At 42.4% G+C, this 18870-nt stretch overlaps 5 protein-coding genes across 6 annotated transcripts in view; 2 read left to right on the plus strand and 3 right to left on the minus strand.

The window, feature by feature from the left end:
• skd (skuld) overlaps positions 1-1998 on the plus strand; it is a 40724-nt gene extending 38726 nt beyond the window's left edge. Inside the window, exons 14-15 of the mRNA XM_008199050.3 lie at positions 7-521; positions 571-1998. Coding sequence (XP_008197272.2) covers positions 7-521; positions 571-703 — 648 coding nt within the window. The 3' untranslated portion in view covers positions 704-1998. The remainder of the gene's footprint in view (positions 1-6; positions 522-570) is intronic.
• On the minus strand, positions 1877-2902 carry IPIP (Inositol phosphatase interacting protein). Of its 2 annotated transcripts, none has more exons than XM_008199048.3 (4): positions 2698-2902; positions 2463-2651; positions 2245-2376; positions 1877-2188 (listed from the first exon to the last, which is right to left on the minus strand). In XM_008199048.3, the coding sequence occupies exons 1-4, from the start codon at positions 2900-2902 to the stop codon at positions 2022-2024; spliced, it is 693 nt and encodes a 230-aa protein (XP_008197270.2). In that variant the 3' UTR covers positions 1877-2021. The 2 variants fall into 2 exon arrangements, with proteins under 2 accessions (XP_008197270.2, XP_973645.2); XM_968552.4 differs by having other exon boundaries at positions 1877-2200.
• A 29-nt stretch (positions 2903-2931) lies between these two features.
• LOC100141573 (protein chibby homolog 1) lies at positions 2932-3773 on the plus strand. Its single transcript, XM_001812838.4, has 4 exons — positions 2932-3181; positions 3231-3346; positions 3395-3493; positions 3552-3773. The coding sequence occupies exons 1-3, from the start codon at positions 2932-2934 to the stop codon at positions 3461-3463; spliced, it is 435 nt and encodes a 144-aa protein (XP_001812890.3). The 3' UTR covers positions 3464-3493; positions 3552-3773.
• Top3alpha (Topoisomerase 3alpha) lies at positions 3509-8084 on the minus strand. The gene is made up of 7 exons (XM_968485.4): positions 7830-8084; positions 7573-7782; positions 7276-7528; positions 7054-7224; positions 5689-7004; positions 3775-4428; positions 3509-3730 (listed from the first exon to the last, which is right to left on the minus strand). The coding sequence occupies exons 1-7, from the start codon at positions 7983-7985 to the stop codon at positions 3557-3559; spliced, it is 2934 nt and encodes a 977-aa protein (XP_973578.3). The 5' UTR covers positions 7986-8084; the 3' UTR covers positions 3509-3556.
• A 121-nt stretch (positions 8085-8205) lies between these two features.
• LOC662351 (calcium-activated chloride channel regulator 4) lies at positions 8206-18019 on the minus strand. Its single transcript, XM_968452.4, has 4 exons — positions 17629-18019; positions 11667-12097; positions 10035-11608; positions 8206-9981 (listed from the first exon to the last, which is right to left on the minus strand). Exons 1-4 carry the CDS (start codon positions 17770-17772, stop codon positions 8561-8563), a joined length of 3570 nt encoding a protein of 1189 aa, XP_973545.1. The 5' UTR covers positions 17773-18019; the 3' UTR covers positions 8206-8560.
• Between the last annotated feature and the right edge of the window lie 851 nt (positions 18020-18870).

An 18870-nucleotide genomic window follows, 5' to 3' on the forward strand; every position in this document is an offset into this window, starting at 1 on the left:
TTTCAGGAACAGCACATCACGCCTGAGCTCGGCGACGACGAGCTCTTCAGCGCCTTCACCGCCGAAGACATGCCCGAAGGCATCGACAGCATGAACGACTTCAGCGACATCTTCAACTGGACGGACACGGGTCCTGGAGGCGGCCAAAGTCCCACGGGAAGTCCAAGACGTGAAGAATCAGGTCCTGGAAGTCCCAACTGTGGGGTGAACAACGGCCGACCAGGCAGTCCGTTCCACTGCGGTGCCACAAACTCCAAAGGAAACGAACAAGTCGAAGAAGTCGGCACGTTATTACAGCAACCTCTAGCCTTAGGCTACTACGTCTCGACGGCACCCACCGGCCGCATGCCGAAGTGGTTCTGGGCGTCGTGCCCACACCTCGAAGGGATTTGTCCGGCGTTTCTGAAAAACGCCTTGCATTTGCACAGTCCGAGCATACAGCAGAGTTCCGACGACTTGTTCCAGCAGGCGGCCGTCACGTCGCATCCGCTGGACTCGCAGTACACCACCGATGTTTTAAGGTGAGTTGGAGAGGCGCAGCGAGGGGCAGAACTGAGGGCGTTGTTTCAGATACGTACTTGAAGGCTACAACGCTCTGTCTTGGCTAGCGCTGGATTCGAACACGAAGGACCGATTGTCTTGTTTGCCTGTGCACATGCAGGTCTTACTGCAGTTATATCACACTACAGCAGCGCTTTTGTAAACCACTGAACTAGTTGGGGCTTTAATTTATTTCGATTGGGCGAGTTGTTGACTCTGAATATCGGCTTTTGTTGTTAAGTTTTACTAGTGGTCGTGACGCGGCAGAGAACGAATTGAATAGAATACTCATCGTGACGTAATAGATATTTTGTTTTGTTGTGTAACAATGCCAATCCCTTTTAATTAAGTGTACAAACAAGGAAATTGTGATATTTAGAGGTTAATTTAAGCGTAAATCCGAACGCCGAAAGTTTCATTAACTGCCAGTTACTTCAGTGTTTTGCAAAGTGTGTTATTGTTATTTTATTTGTTGTTACTTTGCGGTTTAAATTTTGAATATTGTAAAGTTGTAAATTGTGTACAAGAAATAATTTATTTTTCTGTTGTTGTATATAAACATGTACAAAAGTGAAACCGAGATACTTAGACTGAACTAGGCAAATTACTATCAAAATTTTATGTAGACCACTCATCGACATTTGTTGGTAAATAATCAAACCAAGTTTGCCAAAGACAGATGGAGATTGGACTTTGGGTACAATCGTGTCTATGTACATAAACCAACGTAAGACATTTTAGGACAATTTGTACATAAGGAAATACTTAATCAAAAGTTTCTGTCAATTTGCTACGTTTTACAATAGTCCTAGCAAATGTTATAACCGATGTACGTATATTGAATGTAATAAATATGTATTAAATACTGGGGCCAATGGTTTAAACGTATCTTATAAAACTTGCCTCAGAGGTTTATCACTCGGGTGTTTCAGTGGCATGTTGACGGCCTGTGCATGATTTCGTTACCTATTTAGTAATAATGGAAAGTCTTACCAACGTACTTAACAAAGATCTCATCAACCGTATGTTGGTAACGATGTTTGTTTCCCTCTTTCACCATACTGTGATTTTGGTTGCTCTGTGGAGTCGGTAATCTATGCAAAACAACTAACTCTTAACAGTATTTTATATCTTGTAACGTCTGGCGATTCGCTCCTTACTTACCTGCTATCATTATTTATATACTTATTTAATTTCTACATAATATATTTTTATTATGGACGGTATAGGACTGTTATTGTTCAAATAGAGAGACGTTCAACATTTGTACTGTACATACATAGCTACTGTTGTATAAGAATATGTCAATTTTAGGGAATTGGGATTTATAGTTAAATAAATTTGTAAATATTTTATTGACATTAGTTGAAATAGTAAATACACATAAAATGTTAATAACTTTATAAATAATTATATACATATAATTAGGTATTATTAATAAATCGCTCCATGAGTATAGCCACCCACTTTCACTCAACCCCTCAAAAACTTATCAAGTTATCCACAGTCTGCGACTTCTCCAACACCGCCCTCTGCTCGCTCTTCCAGAAGTTGAAGTCGCGCAGAATGGGCCTCCCGTAAGCATTATGCAGCTCCCGGAACGTAATCGTAATCTTGCTCGCCGGAACCGCCTCCGGCACCTGGGGCTCTTCCAGCCGAACTGAAACAATCATGTCACAGCCCTCAGGCGGGGAGACCACTCACCCGAGTTGGTGCTGGAGCGCAGACTGTGCGAGCGTTGGTGGGGCGCCGCCTCCGGCTTATTGAAGGGGTTGTGGCGCTGCCGCGGCGGGGGCACCGGCGAACTCACGGCTTGCGCCACAGGCAAGGGGGTCTCTAAAACAACGTAAAAAGTGCTCTGCCCGACCTCGTAATTCTCAATTGGGGAAAAATCCATGGTGCTAATCTGATAAGATAAATACCTTCAATGTCATCCAACTGTCGCTGCAGCTCGGCCACCATCAGTTTCATGTAGTCGTAGCCCGCGCACGCTAGGGCCTTCATCCACTGCTCCATCGACTCCTGGGACTCGGCCCCCAGGATGTAGCTGCGGTTGTTAGCCCCGTGGAAGACGATTTTGAACGTGAACTGCTCATCGTCCTCTTCCAGTTCTACGAAACAACGTCTATTACATGGTTTAAGACAAGTTTTACGCACCAATCGTGCAGCCTTCCAGTATTATCACACCGACAGGTTCCTTGTCCCCTTTCTTGTCAAAGTAGAAGAGGAGGTTCCCCTTCAGGATGAAGTACCGGCGTTGGAAATTCCGGTTCACTTCGCCCCGTTTATTCAAATAACCCTCGCGATCGACTGGCGTTGCCGAAATGGCATAAGCGCACAAATTCTTTTCGTTTATTTTCATTTCAAATAACCTCAAACTTGTTGGTGAAAATGGCAATGTGGCCACCACAACGCACTAGAAATGTTACTAGTTGTCATGACAACGCCGAGTTGTTTGGTTCGAATTTTGTTTCTACGATGCCGCTTTTTGGGAGTAAGTTTGCCCCAAAGCAGCCCCCTTTACGCAAATTTGCCAATAATGTGAGTGAGGATTTGGATGAGTTGGTTTCGGGGCAAAGAAGCGTGCAAGTGCGGCTGGGGTCACAAGAGCTGGTTTTTGAGAATGGCGACTGGATCCCCGGTGAGTTTTCCAAAAATTGTAATTTTGGACCAACTTTCGGATTTTCCAGAAAGTGGCGAAAGCGGGACTGCTCATAAGTCGAACCAGAGGTTACGGAAGAAAATTCAAGAGTTGCAAGAGGAGAATAATATGCTTAGGCTGAAGTACGCATTAATGCTCAATATGGTTGTTTTTTGCAAAAATTCGATAATTTGACTAATGGTGTGTTTGCAGTTGACGCAGACCACGGCCGAAGGGCATTTGCTGGAAAAGGAGTTGGAAAAGTGGAGAAATAGGAAGTGAAAATTTTTCGCCGGCCATTTGCAGTCCAAGGTAACTAGACAACAATTCGAATATAAAAATAATTTTATTCTTAATTTATTTGTACAAGATAACTCAATTGGGGCACTTGTTTTTTGTGTGGCCCTCTTGCCCGCACTTGCTACATTTTCGTTTCGCCCGGTAAGGTGGCGCGCCTCGGCTAGTTTTTGTTTTGGGGGCTCGTCGCTGGGGGCCACCCCCGGGTCCGTCATCGCCAGGGCCGCCGCCGCCGTCGCCCCCATCGTTGTCCTAGTCACAGTAATAATAAAAAATAAACTAAAAATAAATAGTACCTCATCCGCCCATTGGAAAAACCCGCATCCTTGTCCCATCGGTTTCGGGCAACAGTAAAAGGGGCGCCCTTTGTTGGGGCCCTCTTTTGACACCGTCCGCCGAGACGCTGGTAAATCGCACTTGCATTTAACGTCGTTTTGCTGCTGACTGTTTATTGTGGTGTTGGCATTTGTTGGCTCGTCTGAGGCCCACAGGAAAAAATCACAAGTTTGGTTTTTGCACTTGTAGAATTTGCGGCCTTTGTTGGGGCCGTCTTTGCGTACGGTTAGTTGTACGGCCTCTAAGTTGCAAGCGCAGACGATGTCGTCCTGGTTCATGGTTGTGTTTGAGCGGTTTGATGGTCCTGAAGGGCCAGGAGTTGGGTTAAATGTGGTGGTATTTGAGGGCCAACTGTCACGACGTGGGTTTGGGTGGTTTTGAGTGTGGCCGTTATTATGATTATTATTCGGGACGTTGTTAGCGTTTGCTTGGTGATTATTGTGATTTTGGTTATTTCGTACCCCGTTTGTTCTTTTAACTGACGAAAGGTTGATGTCTAAAGCTTCCAAGACGTTGATATCGCAGCCTCCGATACAGAGTGTGTTAGGGTTAGGTTCGCCAACAAAAACGTTTTGTTTGAATTTCATTTTTACTAGTTTTACATTAGGTCCGCACTGAAAAAAGTCACAAAAAACAGAGTGTAATACATTTTATCAAAACAAGTTTTTAAGTTAATGTAGAAATTGGTTTTCTTTTTCAGATTTTTTGCGAAATTAAGTCAAAAGTGAGATTGTTTTTTTTTCGAGCGTTTTAGAACACTATGCAGCCAGAAACTCAATTATTTCGAAGAATTTTGTCAAAAATAAACCTGAAAATCATTAAATTTATGTCAAAAATGTTTTTATTTTTGCATATTTAGAACACAAGATTGCAGGTTTTTAAATTAAAAACTGTGTTTCTTTCGCCAAAAATTGGGTAAAAAATTCAAGAACCACAAGAAAGTGGTTTTTCAGCTGAATAAGTGAAAGCCGGAAAGTCAAATTAGATCGGGAAATTTAATTTTTCCTTTTTTTTTTGAGCGTATGAGTAAAATTAAACGGACTTAAAAACCGAATAACCACCCAATTTATTGCTCAAAAATTCTGTACAATTGCACAATTCTTGCTTTTTTCAAGCGTCTTAGTCATTTTTCTGACAATAACTCAATTATTTCAATGAGTTTCGGCAAAAATAGACAAAAAAATCACTTGATTATGTAAAAATACGTAACTATGCCGCAAAGTTTCATTAAAATAAGTTGGGAAATCATCGCATTTTATTGAAATATGTTTAAATTTCGCTTTCTTATAACGCTCAGGTATGTTTTAAAGCTAGAAACTTAGTTTTATCGCCACAAATATGATTAGTGGAAGATATATAAGCTGTTATCTGTTCTGTCTTTTCGTTTTATGTCCTTATATTCACAGTAATTTTTATTATTAATATTATTATTATTATTATAGGTACAATTATGATTGAAAAATTTGGTCTTGTCTCGGTATTTTAATAAAACCTGGCCGAAAAATTCAAACATTTATAATCTTCATACAATAATTATTATAAAACGAATTGCATAGACTGAGCGGAAACATTAAAATTTCCTTTTCGTAAAACATCATATTCTATTGTTATGTCTTTACTTTTTTCCAGATGATTATTTAAGTATTTTTCTGTCGCAAATTTACCATTTTTGCAGCCAATTATTACCTAATTTATCTGCATCTCACTTAAAGTGATTATGTTTTTGTTAATGACGATTTATCGATATTCTCCCACAATTTATTCACTTTATCACCGATCGTTGTCCCCAGCGGACGTCACTATTTGATAAAAATAAATGTTTGTTATTTTTTTAATCGGTAAGTTTGGGATCAATCCGTGATTTTACCACTTACCTGCGGACAACTCTCGTCCAAAACTTCAATAGTCTCCACATTTTGCGACAACCAGATCGCATTCCGACAGTCTGGATAACCCGTACACGAGATAAACTTCCCCGCGTTATTTTTTTTGTTCCTAATGGTCATATCATTCCCACATTTTGGACATTTCAAAACCGGCCTAACTTCCACATTCTCATAGTGTTCATCCTCAACGACCTGTGGCCGATCAGCCAGCCGATTAGCCAAGCATTCGTCAATTTGCCTCATTTTCTCAACCACAGTTTCAAAAACCGCCCGATATTTCTGAATTTGTTCTCTCCGCACAACTTCCGGGTCTTTCAAACCGTCGCAAATCAGCTTCAAGTCCTTCTCAAAATCGGCCCGTAGAATCGGCTTAGCCAGACTCACTTCTAGCCCGATATTATTGTAACCCTCAACCAGGCCCATGCCAAGGGTGCCCGGGACGAAATAAATATTTTCATGCAAGCCCACGTATTCCCGCGTTTTGATAGTGTCGATGTGCTCGGCGTGGGTGGCATCGGTCCCAATGCCGTGCTTTTCCATCAACGCGATCAAGTCGGCTTCGGTTAGTAACTTCGGGGGCGCAGTTGCGCCTTCGTAAAGCTCCAAAACTGAGGGGATGAAAGTGTCGCCTTGTTGGTAGCTGTGGATTTCTTTGGCGTTCCATTTTTCGTAGGTGTACACTTCGAGGTAGTTTTTTTCCAAGATTATTAGCCCTTTGGCTGTGAATTTTTCCCCAGCAATGTCCGCCGTGACCACGGTTTCGAAACCTTGAGCGTCCTTGTGGACGCAAGCTAGGAAATGGCGCACGATGTATTCGTAAACGCGTTGCTCATTTCCCGTTAAATTATCCGCGTGTTTTGTTGGGTGTATGGGAGGGTGGGCCTGGTCTGACTTTTTGCCCTGTCTGGGAGCGGGGCCCCCTTCGTTCATTATGCGGTGCGCGAAAGCGCCCCAACGTTGGTCGTTTTGTTGCAATGTTACCAAGTTCGCTAAGTTTAATTCCTTAGGGAAGATGTTTGTTTCGGTTCGGGGGTAACTGATCAACCCTTGAGTGTACAGTTTTTCGGCGATTTTCATCGTGTCTTTAGCCGTGATTTTGAGTTTTCGGGAGACGGTTTTCTCCATTTCGACGGTGTCTAGGGGCAAAGGGCGCCACTTGCTTTTGGGCTTGCCTTCGACCTTTTCGACGGTTGCGTTTGGAGATTCCTTACAAATGTCCAAAATTGCCTCGCAGGCGTTTTTGTCGAAGAGGCGGTCGCGTTTCCACGTGAATTCGGTCGTTATGTCGTTCACAGTGTGATTCACTGCGAAATAACCGTTTTTTTAATCATGAAAATTGGTATTTAAACTAACTTTTGATTTTCCAAAACGGTTCTGGGATGAAATCCTGAATGGCTTGGTACCTTTCTACCACAAACCCCAAAGTGGGGAACTGGCAAGAGCCGTAACTTATCAGTCTATCGGCGAGCTTTTGGGGGAAAACTCTCTGTAACCGCAGGGTTTGCAATCTGGTAAAAGCAGCTCCTGTTTAACCACGTTTCTTCAACAATAAATTACAACAAGCAAAGAACTGACCTGTCCTCAAGTCCAACTCTTGTCGTACATCAACCGCGTCACTTACGTTCTTGTTGGGTTGTCCTAGCGTATTTAGGGCCCTAAATATGGAAGCGGCCGTGATTTCGGAAAACTTGGCGCGATAAATCCTCAAATTGGGCTTAACGTCGCTACAAACCTTGATTATTTCAAACCCGATATTTTCCCCTTCGCGATCGCAATCGGTCCAGATTATCAGCCCCTGACACGACCTGATTTCCCGCTCTAAAGTGCGCTACAAGTAGGTTTAGTCTAAAAACTGGGGACACCACGTCTAACCTTAATTTTTTGGTAATCTTCCGGGCACATTTTAACAACCGGTGCGTCGAACAGTGCAACAGGATTGCACGACTTCCAGTTGCGAAAACTGGGCCCGAATTCGTAATTTAATAAATGGCCTGAAACCGAAGTCATGATCATGTGGGCCTGTTGGCCCATCACGGTCGCGTCGAATTCGTAGATTTTGTTGTAGGGCGAGAAGCCCTCACGCTGGAATTTTTCTCATTGTTAAAATGCTCAACCGAGTGACTACAAACCTTCTGTGAAGCCCCCCGGGACAGAATTGCAGCGATATTTTTGGCGGCATCGTTTTTCTCGGCCACGTTTAGGTATCTCATGATTGCTGGACGTGCCCCAGTGCTACAGAATCGTGCGCTTACATTTAGTAAAGAGGAAATTAGTAAACATCCCATTTAAAACACATTTTTTGCGGTTTTTAACCAAAACAAATTCGAATTTGGGATTTTTGACGGACAGATGACAGCAGCAGCCATGTTTGTGGCACACAAAGTCCCCAGATTGCTGGATGTGGCTAAGGTGCCAACGCGTTCGAGTTTTTAAATCGGAAAAATCGCGCGATATTTTATTCAGAACGTAAGGGCCGGTTAATTGTATTTTCGTAAGAAAAACTGATCGAACTAAAAATGGTTTATTGCAAGTTTATATTTGTCGACAAATTACAAAACTTATGAAAATATATACAGATTTGATCGTACCACTAGGTATATGTACAAAAGCCTAAGATTACGATTACGATATAGAACGGCCACCCACATTGTCAAATAGTCAAAAAACGTGAGATCAGTCTCAAAAAATTTGTATAAAACTACAAACAATCACTTACATGCTACGTACTGGCTGTATATTAACGTACATCAACATTGACTAGCAGAATCAATTTACAAAAAAGAAATAATCAACAAAAACGCTTATTTTATTCCTCCTCGTGTCATAAATAGGTCGTATAAGTCTCTGTGATCACGCACCGTTACACCATTGTCACATTCCGCCGCTTCTTGTCACCACTGTTCACCGACGAGAGCGACCCCTGAAGACTGGGGTTAAACGGGCCTAGGGCCTCATTGCGGGTCTGATACATGTGGTTATTGCCTTGGTGCACCCCATAAATGTTGTAATTGACGGGATAACCGTTCGAATTGAACGCCGGTAGCGGTGGGACGGGTGGCGGGATGTGGTGCTGGGTCGGGTAGTGCCCATTCAGACTCATATGGTCCTGGGACATATGGTCGGCTTGGGGGTTCATCAAGAGGTCCTGATGGGTGTTGACTTGATCGTCCATATTCTCCATGGGACTGTGACGGCGTTCGTGTTCGTGCAACAATTGAGACGCGCTCCATGAATTGTACGGACTCAAAGTGTGACCGTTTCGGTTTAACGTACTGTTTGAAATAACACTCAATCCTTGGTAACCTTGGTTCGGAGTCCCTAAATCCCGCTGTTGGTAGTGGACCATTTGTTGCTGTTTCAATTCTTCGATCAGTTGTTGCTCCTGTTGGTTGACCAAAGAGTAGCGTTTTTTCTGCTCTTCTTCGTACTCGTCCTTGATCGGGACGCCAATTTGGTGAGGATCGGGCAAGTCCGTAACGTAGTGTTGATTCTGAGGCACATTTTGCGGACTACTGGGTACTATAGTGATGGTCGAACTCAATTTGTCGTTTTTGGTTGATTTCTTGTGCGAATTTCTCGCATCGCGTCGTTTGATCACGCAAAAGTAACAATAGACGATTAGGAGGATCACCAAAAGGATGAAACCTATGACTATGGGGAGGATCAATTCCAGACCCACACCCATGGTTTTTTCGATACTGGGGCGCACCGGGTCCACTCCTACCGAATTCGCGTTGCTATTCGACCAGAATGGGTGGTCGTTGGTCGAATAGGTTGGCGGTACGGTGGGTGGGGGCGGTGGTGATGGGACTAAAACACGGATCCAGTTGGAGACAGGACTGCCAACTTCGGGCCAAGTTTTTGGGTACGCTTTGATCGCGAAATAGAGCGGTTTGTCCAATAGATCGCGATTTTGCGACATGTCGAGGGTGTAGGTGGTTTCCGACCCCGGGGGTAGAGGGAATGGCTGCGCATTATCCCATTCTTTGGATTTTGTTTCGAAACCATCGGTAATATCAGGGATTGAAGCCGCGTATTTGATTTCGTAACGGGTGACTGTTTGGCCGCCCAAGTCAGGCGAGGTCCAAGTAAGACGAGCTTTCATGTCTTCGGGAATGATTTGGGCTCTCAAATCGCCAATTCGTCCACTAGAGATTGCTTCTGCCGCGGTTATGTCATCAGAAGTTATCATTAGGGTTTTTTTCGGAAGAACCCGCTGGAAGGGCGAAACGGGGGTAACCCCAGGTGACGAAATGGATGATCCGCAACATGGTTTATTATCTGTAAAAAACAGTTAATTAATTTTATTCTTCGATTGTGAGTGTTTTTCTTACCGTCAAACTCTCCCGATTCCGTCCACGTGTAGGCCGTGTTCCCATTATCATTGACCGTGACCTCGAAATTATACAACCCTTGTCCGTTCTCCCCCACGTTGAAATACCTGGTGTAGACCCCGTCGCCCTTGGTGACGTCCGGGTCCCCGGAGCCGGTGTCCAACAACTCGAAGCTATTCTTGTGCGGGTACGAGCCGTTAATTTCCGGCTTGGTCACCGTGACTTCGACTTTGGCGCCCAGAACGGGAATCTCCCCTTTTTTCACTTCGACCAAAAGAATCAGCGGCCCGTTATCTTGGTTTCTGTGCGTCCAAAATCGGGCTGTGACGACCGGCGCAGTGGGGGAAATTGGTGTCGCGGTGACTTGGAGGAAATGAGGTTGGGGGTTTCCCGGGTACGGCTCAACGACGTACGTCCAGGTGCCACTTTCGGAGATGTTTGCCGTCAAACCGATCATTTTGAAATCGATGAAACGGTCGTTACGTTCGGCGAAAACTTGATGCGAGGGACTTATCAGTTTGATGCTTTTGATGAGAGGTGTGACGGAATTGTGGGTGAAGAAGGTGAATTGGGAGGGTTTGCCCATTGTAGAGTCGAGCATGAAACTACCAGTGATGGAGCTGCGACCATCGTCGGTGATTTGCCGACGGTGGATTTCGATAGGGAGGTCGGACGGGCTTCCAGAGTAGAAATTTTTAACGATGTCGTACAGAACATTTTGGAGTTCGAAATAAGTTGATAAAAGAGTGGTGTCAACGTTTAGTTTGCGTTCGAAAACTGTGTACGACACTCCGTTGGTTTCTTCGGCGAGTCGGTTCAAAAGATTCGCTCGCATTATTGTGGGATAATTGATTGTGGCGATTTTTATTTTGGATTTTTTTACTTTTTCCATCGTTTTGTTGACTTCTTCGAACGATTCGATTCCTGCAGCGATTACCACGATGACGTTATTAGCCGGACCGTTTGTTTTTGTTCGGTCGTTTAACATTTCAACGGCGTCTTTGAGCGCACAGTTGAGACAACCGGCGCGAAGAATATCACTCGGAATGTACGGAATTTTCGAGTAGAATTTATCCCGATTGTTATTCTCGTCTTTATTGCTATTTTTCACCGAAACAATATTTAGGACTTTCTTCGAGGATTCCTCAGCAAGGACCATCCCGACTTCGGCGTTGTCGGGCAAAATATTCGACGCCCAATATCTAAACGCCAGCCTTAAGTAACTCCAAGATTCGCGTTGCATCATATCTTTGGTACTTTCCAAGACAAAAACATAACGCGTCAAATTCTGTTTTTTGTACGTGATTTTAATGGAAGTGTCAATCAATTGATTGCTGTTGACGTTGTTAATGAGACTATTGGCACTAAAATCGGAATGTTTCAAAACCACGTCTAAGACACTTCGTCTCTGGCACATGGAATTGTGTTTCGTTGGGGCATAACGATCGTGGTTGCCATCATCACAAAACATTGAAACTTGAGGTGCTTCAGCGGCAAACATGATCGAACTTCGTGCCTTCTCGTCGACCATTTTGGACGTATTGTAGGCAACACTAGCCCCCGATGTGCAGATTCTTTAACAAATATTTTTTTTATTAAAAAAACCTACAAAAGAAAAAAAATTGTGCTTACCCATTATCACTAATCGGCAAATCCGAACAACCCGTCGCCTTGGCTTGTTTGTTCTGATCGTCGTAGAAACACATGGGATAGATGGGGTCGTTGTAATAGCCCTGTTCGTCGAAAACCCCGTACCGATACTTGGCGAACTCCTTGACCAAAGACCTGGCCAGCGAAGCATCCCTTTGCATTAAACTTTCATACGCTAGATAAATTTGGTCGCCGGGTTCGCCACAACCTAGCGATTGTTGCGTGTAAACCCTTCCTCGGGCCGGTCCACGTGGCAACACTGTCACATCGGGGGTTTCACCCGAACCGGAAACAACAGCCGAAGAGGCGCAAGAATCCGGCCATGTCGGCGGAAGCAGGACAGTTGCCGAGCGCAGAAAAGCCCTACTGTCGAGGGCGGAGAACAGATATTGAGATGCACTTGTAAGAGTTTCCTGAAATCGAAAAGAAAAAACGATAAGTCGGTGGAAACGAGGCGCGCGCGAGGTCGTGTGAAATGCTATTTGCATCATCTTGTATCTCTAACCCACTTTCAACATCGAGAAAACGCATCTTCGATCGCGGTGTTGTAACGAAAAGGCCAATAAACTGAAGCAAATGTCAAGACCGAGCGAAAAACTCAATTTTCCTCATGTGGAAGTAAAAACTGACGTCACCGATGACTAATAAATATAGTATACTTTGATGTGCCCCCTCGCTAATCAGGAATGCACATCAGTATGTAGCGCATGGTGATAGACCTGAGGGTCTTAATTGAATACCAGAGGGTGCATTTCCGGATTTGCATATTTTGGAGCAATAAAAAGAGCATGGAGCGATTTGCATGTCAAAGGCGTAGTTGAGGGAAAGAATGCGCCTATCGCCAGAAACAAAGGGAGTAGTTATCGAGAATAGAAAGGGAGTGAATGTCTTTTGATGTGTTAAGACGGCGTCTATCATCCAAACGGATGTAAATTAACAGTTTAGCTTCTCCTGAGCCGTGAGAACATGAAAGGCGCTTCGTGACTCGAAACGCTAAACTTAAGTAAGAAGATGGTAACGTGGAAGAAATAGAAATAAAAAACCTCTAAACACATATAAGAGAACGTAAAACGTAAACATACATGCGCATCATCACACAAGTTATAAATACCATCACCGAAGAAGCAATTACGATGGCGAAGAAAACCAGCTATGATGTTAACCTTTTGGCCGTTATTAATTTTTTTCTTTGTAATTAAAGGTCGAGGCATCCTTTCCAATTTCGCTGGCGATGATCACACGAAGAAATAAAAATCCGTCTGCATTAGTGGCGCTTTATTCCACAATATATACCTTTATGCATTCAATTAGTGTGAAGAGGCCTTAATTACCGGAATGTATGACGTCTATTATGCGTCAAGAGTGCCGTTAGACAAACGTTTCGTTGTCTCCTTTATGGAAAATGACACACCCACACCAAATTTCGTCGTTACGTAATGATAAGGATTTTTATAATTGCGTATTGTGATCGTGATGGCCTAGAATTCCGTGCGTTGTATGAAAACTTTCACATTGGATGCTGTGCCCTTTTACCTTTGAATAAGAGATGATGCGCGCGATATCCGATTATAACATTTGTGAGGTAACGCTGCGACCCACTTGGTTTTCGAAAAAAATTTCTTAATTTGAGGTGATTAGCGCAGACACGGGTTCTCATTAATTATAAGATTATTAATAACAATACCAAGAAAAAAGGAGAAATTCTCCTCATTCGAGATGCGGTTCAAAGACCTCCACCCGGCTTTTCTACCGATAACTAACCACCGAAAATCTCAGCGCAAATATTTAAATAAAGCATGTGTCGTAACTTTTCGGCCCAGCCATTAATACCAGCTTCCCAACAATTACAAATGTCCAAAATGAGAACAATTATCACAGGAATGTAAAACCTAATGTTCCTCCAAATCTTCTCATGTTATTATATTGCAATTATCGTACAAAAGACAACGTAAGATCGGTTCATTACGATGCCTCATTTACAATTCAAATCCATGAATAATTTAGGTTAACAAAAAAATAATTATCATAGTACATAAATCAGAACATTTGCCGAACTCCGAGTCAATAATTATTGTACTTTAAAACAAAACCAGTAAATAACGTAAGTAATGATTTTTTTCCACGAATAACAACGCCAATGTAATTAGTGATTACCATAATTATGCATATTTGAATGTATAATTCGTTTCACGGCACAAAAACACCTACACCGTCCGTGGAAGTCGCCAAAAATCGGTGCTTTATTGCAGTTCTTTCAGTTAAGATGTTTCATTTACATTTCTTTGCTAATGAGTCATCCTAGGTCAGCTTATTAGGAAGTAACTGTAATTATTGTATTGTGTAACAAACCTATTCAAATTTAATTGTGCCCGCTTTCGCAATAAAATACACAATTAAAAACTTGCGTCTTATTTGATTTTTTTCCCGAAATCGTCCGTAAGAGTCATTAAGGCGAGTCAATTTTCTGTGCCTTGTGGGTGCGAGATCGGAAGAATTTCGTAACCTTTAGCAATAATTAAGTCACGAATCGACTCAACACAATGACAGAACAACAAAAATGCAAATTAAGGTGGAGGTCACACAGTTCCAGCTTTCTGGACCACCCATCCGCCATCAAAAATATTTTTTTAAATCACTAAATCACCTACTTTTAAATTCCCTCACTCATTGTTGCCGCGTCCCTCATCCATAAATTTCCGCCGGATTAGAAGAGCAATACTGTTAGTGTGAGGTAGGCAATTCGAAACGAAAAAATTTCTCACACTTGTGTCGAAAAATCGTGATCCGATCACTTGTGAACAAGTCCACCTCGAGGCGATCACGATCCGAATCATGAAAATAAAGCACAAAAACGTGTGTGAGAATTGAGCGAAACCGAAAGTGTGGATAAAAATACGATTTTCGCGAGACAACGAAATTCGTGTGTGATGCCGTTACGGACGCCACTCGGGTCAGAGGTTACGCAGCGCAAGCTAACGGGAGATGTAACCAGAAACATGCTCAGCGCTTTTTATCGCCTATTATTGGCGAAGAATGGCGATTTATGCGTAGCCTACCGTTAAGGCCATCAGAGGTATTGGGAAATTCGGCGACCTTGCGACCCCTTATGGAAAAACTGACACAAAATGCAAAATTTTTTCGTTTTAATTCAGGAGGTCCAGTTAATGTATTCTAAGGTTTCGGAAATCGAACATTGGCGTGCATTATCGATTTCACGCGCCCCCCGTTCTCACACTTGATAATTGGTGTAAATTGGCGCAATTGTGTTGTGTTGGCAAATCTTTGGTTCTTTTTGTTCGTCTGTGTTTCCCTTTGCTTTTATCTTAATAGCGGCCGGGTTTAAGTGAGCACTTTTCTATAAAATTAGCTGAGATGACTAATCAAAATTTTTAATTTAGGTAGATTTTTCCGGCGATTATTATGCGGTGTGAACAGGCAAAAGAAGCAGGGAAATGCGATCCGTTGACACTTGTAATACTTCACCACCAGAAGGTTAATAGATTTACGTTGACCCGTTTTATAATTAAAAGCCGATTAAATCGCGAAAAATTTATTATTGTTGACTCTATCTGGCACACAGAGGTCACACAATACCTCGTCAGGTTGAAGACGTGCCTTCGGACGTCTAAACTTATCGAATTTCTGCAACAGTTGCACCACCTGCACACGAAATTGAAAATATTGAGAGACGTATTTACGCAATAATTAGCTGGAGGATCTATGGTGGTATTTACATAATTTACGGTCGGGCCAACGGTGGCTAATTAACCGTCACAAAGCAGGTTCATATATTAAATTATGACAAGTTGTATTGTACACCAGAAAATGCCGATCTTTGTTGAGCTCCGGGCAGCCGCTACCGTGTATACCATTATTCTGCAGGCTACCAAGAAGAAAAACATCAAGGCGGTCGGCGGCCGACATCGATATTGAATTAGGTTCTGCGGTTACTTTATGTGCACATCAATTCCGTTGCGGTCGAAACTCATTAGACGCTTCTTCCGTGTTGATGGCGAGATTTTGGTGACCTTTGAGTCGATTTTTCCGTTGGCGATGTGCAGAGAAGAGCCGTGGGATTGTTTAATCATCCAATACAACCTTGCCGGGCCTCGCCCATCACGACTGCAGGTGTTAACAGATAGACAAACAGTCCGTATGTTTATTTTCAATTGTTGAAATTATCACGGTAGCCAAGAATTCCTCTTCTTCATCTCTGGACTTATCGTCTCACGCATCGTCGAAGTCTCTTCCCAACTCGCGCTCGTTTTTTAAACCGAATCGAGGATAAATCACGTCGCTCCAGAAACGTGACTCGGACGAGTCACGAAAGTCGAAGAAGAGCGCCTTCGATTAAAATCGAACTTTAAGTCTTTTGTTTGGGATTTTGTGATGTTTATGTGAGAGGAGAGAATGTCAAGGGAACGGCGCGCGGTGCCATCTTGGAAATGAATTATTGCAATGCTCATCCTTGGATGATAATTATGCGGACTTGCATTCTCCTAATAGCGAATCGTAAATTGCCGGTATTATTGCATTGCATTGCGCTTATTTGTTATTAAAATTACGACGAGGCATAAACATTACATCATGGTGTTTTTTAAACCTCTCATGATGTACACACGGCGGTTTTTTACCGACCTTCAAGCAAAAACGTGACGATTTGAAAATACCGCAGGGAAGCGGTTTTTAAATTCTTTAATTTGGAAGAACGTCGGCAAGAAATTTTCGAAATTATCATTTCGGGCGGTTTTTGCACACACGCTCTCAAGCGTGAAATCTCCATTATTCAACAAAAAACGCATTAAATAATTCTTGCACCCATTCATTGTTTCAGTTACGTTTTTGCAAATTATTTAATTCGGAAGTTTCTTCTTAAACGCTTAATTAACACACAACTACAAAGAATGAGGTAACAATTTTAATCATGATACGAAACTACTGTTCTTAATTTTACGTCTAGGTTTAGTTGCCCAATAAAAAGCATTTCAGCTCCAATTAATTCAAATTTTACCGGGTTTCGGGCAATAAAAGGGGAATTGTTTCATGGTATGTTAACATAATTTATATTTTTCGCCACATAAAGTACCATTTTTGAAGGAAACGTGAAATCGAAAATTTTTATCTTTCTCGGCAATTTTACGTGACAAAACCTAAATTTGTCCATTTTTGTAAACCGCGCAAAACGTGACCGCAAATTGCGGCGTCGTTTACTTACAGCTAAATAGTATTTATCGGAAGTTTTAAACAAATCGCTGCAATAACACGCCTAATTACCAATTCGTGCACGCTTTATTTATCTCCGATTTGTTTGTTTATCGCTTCTTCAACAAGGCAGGCAATTCGAAGAATGCTCGACTCTGACAGAAATTTTAAAACGGCGATTGTATCTCGGGATATCGCGTTAAAAAACCTTATCTCGTCTGATTTGCATACGCGTAACCTCGAACTTTTACACACAAAACTGATGGGTTCACGCTCAAGCAACCAAGTAAAAGTTGAGGATTTGTTAATAAACTTTCAAATCGAATTTGCTATTTACAATTGATTACATGGAGACATTTCCTGGTGATTTCACCAAAAATGCGACCCTCATCGCGATGCATTTAACGCGCATGAAATTACACTTTGTTGTGACAATAGACGTGTAAAAGAAAAAATAAATTACGGCCGTTAAAACCGTTTAAAGCTAATCTCGGGGGTATTTATTCTTGAAAACCATTAAGACACCAGAGTGGTTCGTTATCAGAAGAATTTAAAAGCCTGGGAGGACCAGACGATTATCGCAAATCCTCGAGTAAACACAGGATAACCGGCGATAAGGACGTCTTTGATTACCGTTTCTTCAATTGTTACAACAGCAGGAATGTTATCAGCACGCACCCACCGTTATTGTTTTTTTATTAAATAATAGACATGTGTGGGCTTTAATTGTTCAAATGCATACCTCAAGGTTATCAAGGACGATCCTGCAGTCCTTCCGCGGGACGCCCTCCGTGATTTTAATCACAAAGTCATCATAAGCCCCATTTTTCAATTCGAGCCCTTGTCCCAAAACCACCACCAAAAATCCAAAAAACAACCGCTCCATCGTTGCAATTTTTACAAACTGGCACACATTATTTATACACTTGGTATTTTCGCACTGAAAGTTGTGGCGTCTCGACGCTATTGATTGTTGATTCGCGTTACTACGACAACGGCGGTAACAACAAAATGCTATTTTGAGGTCGACGTTACGGTCCGGTAATCGGGTATAACGTAACCGGAAGTCGAGAAGACTGAACGCACTGATAGTCGGTAACGAACTGACGGCAAACTGCGGCCGAAAAGAGCGACGAGGCAGCTTTTACTCCCACTATTTTACGATGGATTCGATGGCCGGTATAGCACGATGTCGAGGATGGGTAACTGAGGTAGCTGCTGCCTCGGGGTGGACGAGGTCTTTAGAGCGGGTCTTCGGGTTGCATAGAGTTATGCATTCGATGCTAGATTAGGAAAATTGGATTCATCGGAGACGAGTTTCATTATTGTAGTCGCGGTTGGAGGTGCGTTTTGAGGAACTAATGGACGTAATCGTAGGATGGGATCTTGCACGGTGGGCTGTACTGTAATGCAATAATCTAATTGTATGCGGAATAACCAAGGAGGAAATTAATCTTTTCCGAAAGCGCGCAATGTATTCCATCACCAGCTTTTCTCATTTTTATTTAACTGAATCGAGGGCGAAACCAAAGGAAAATAAAAAAACAGAGAAAGATAAAAGAGAAAAATGCGTGCTAGGCACGAAATTGCAAAAAAATAAACACTGACTTCCTTGCGAAACTATTTTCAGGAAGAGATTCAATCTATTATAAACAGAAATTGCATAATCTGCATAAAAAACGTTCGGACAATTTAGAAGAAATACGACAATTTTGTTGAAATCGTTTGAGTCCAGACGATTTCAGGCAAAAATCGCTGTAGAAAAGCTGAAATCGCTTTATTCTGACCGAAAACGTCGAATTCGGATTTCTTGGATAAGAACCACACAGCTAGAAATCGTCCAAAATCAACTGATTTTAACAAAACTGGTCCTAAAACGTCGTTTTCAGGGCAAAATAAAACGTTATTTTTTATCACAAAGAAACAAAACCCTTTTGTCGCTTTTTGCAATAAATTTTGACCCCATTTGTTGTCTGCTTATTAT

Source organism: Tribolium castaneum, chromosome 6 (assembly GCF_031307605.1).
Source record: "Tribolium castaneum strain GA2 chromosome 6, icTriCast1.1, whole genome shotgun sequence".
Taxonomy (NCBI): domain Eukaryota; kingdom Metazoa; phylum Arthropoda; class Insecta; order Coleoptera; family Tenebrionidae; genus Tribolium; species Tribolium castaneum.

Excerpts from the sequence above, each read along its gene's own strand:
- IPIP (XM_968552.4), bottom strand. The coding sequence starts at position 2,902 with ATGAAAATAAACGAAAAGAATTTGTGCGCTTATGCCATTTCGGCAACG. Across the intron at positions 2,652-2,697 it reads ACTGGAAGGCTGCACGATTG|AACTGGAAGAGGACGATGAG; the intron begins GTGCGTAAAACT and ends GTTGTTTCGTAG. Across the intron at positions 2,377-2,462 it reads ACAGTTGGATGACATTGAAG|AGACCCCCTTGCCTGTGGCG; the intron begins GTATTTATCTTA and ends ACGTTGTTTTAG.
- LOC100141573 (XM_001812838.4), top strand. The coding sequence starts at position 2,932 with ATGGCAATGTGGCCACCACAACGCACTAGAAATGTTACTAGTTGTCAT. Across the intron at positions 3,182-3,230 it reads GAATGGCGACTGGATCCCCG|AAAGTGGCGAAAGCGGGACT; the intron begins GTGAGTTTTCCA and ends CGGATTTTCCAG. Across the intron at positions 3,347-3,394 it reads ACGCATTAATGCTCAATATG|TTGACGCAGACCACGGCCGA; the intron begins GTTGTTTTTTGC and ends GTGTGTTTGCAG.
- Top3alpha (XM_968485.4), bottom strand. The coding sequence starts at position 7,985 with ATGGGATGTTTACTAATTTCCTCTTTACTAAATGTAAGCGCACGATTC. Across the intron at positions 7,225-7,275 it reads AGAGTTGGACTTGAGGACAG|GAGCTGCTTTTACCAGATTG; the intron begins GTCAGTTCTTTG and ends GTGGTTAAACAG. Across the intron at positions 4,429-5,688 it reads TGGACGAGAGTTGTCCGCAG|TGCGGACCTAATGTAAAACT; the intron begins GTAAGTGGTAAA and ends GACTTTTTTCAG.
- LOC662351 (XM_968452.4), bottom strand. The coding sequence starts at position 17,772 with ATGGAGCGGTTGTTTTTTGGATTTTTGGTGGTGGTTTTGGGACAAGGG. Across the intron at positions 11,609-11,666 it reads TTGCCGATTAGTGATAATGG|AATCTGCACATCGGGGGCTA; the intron begins GTAAGCACAATT and ends TATTTGTTAAAG. Across the intron at positions 9,982-10,034 it reads GGAATCGGGAGAGTTTGACG|ATAATAAACCATGTTGCGGA; the intron begins GTAAGAAAAACA and ends TGTTTTTTACAG.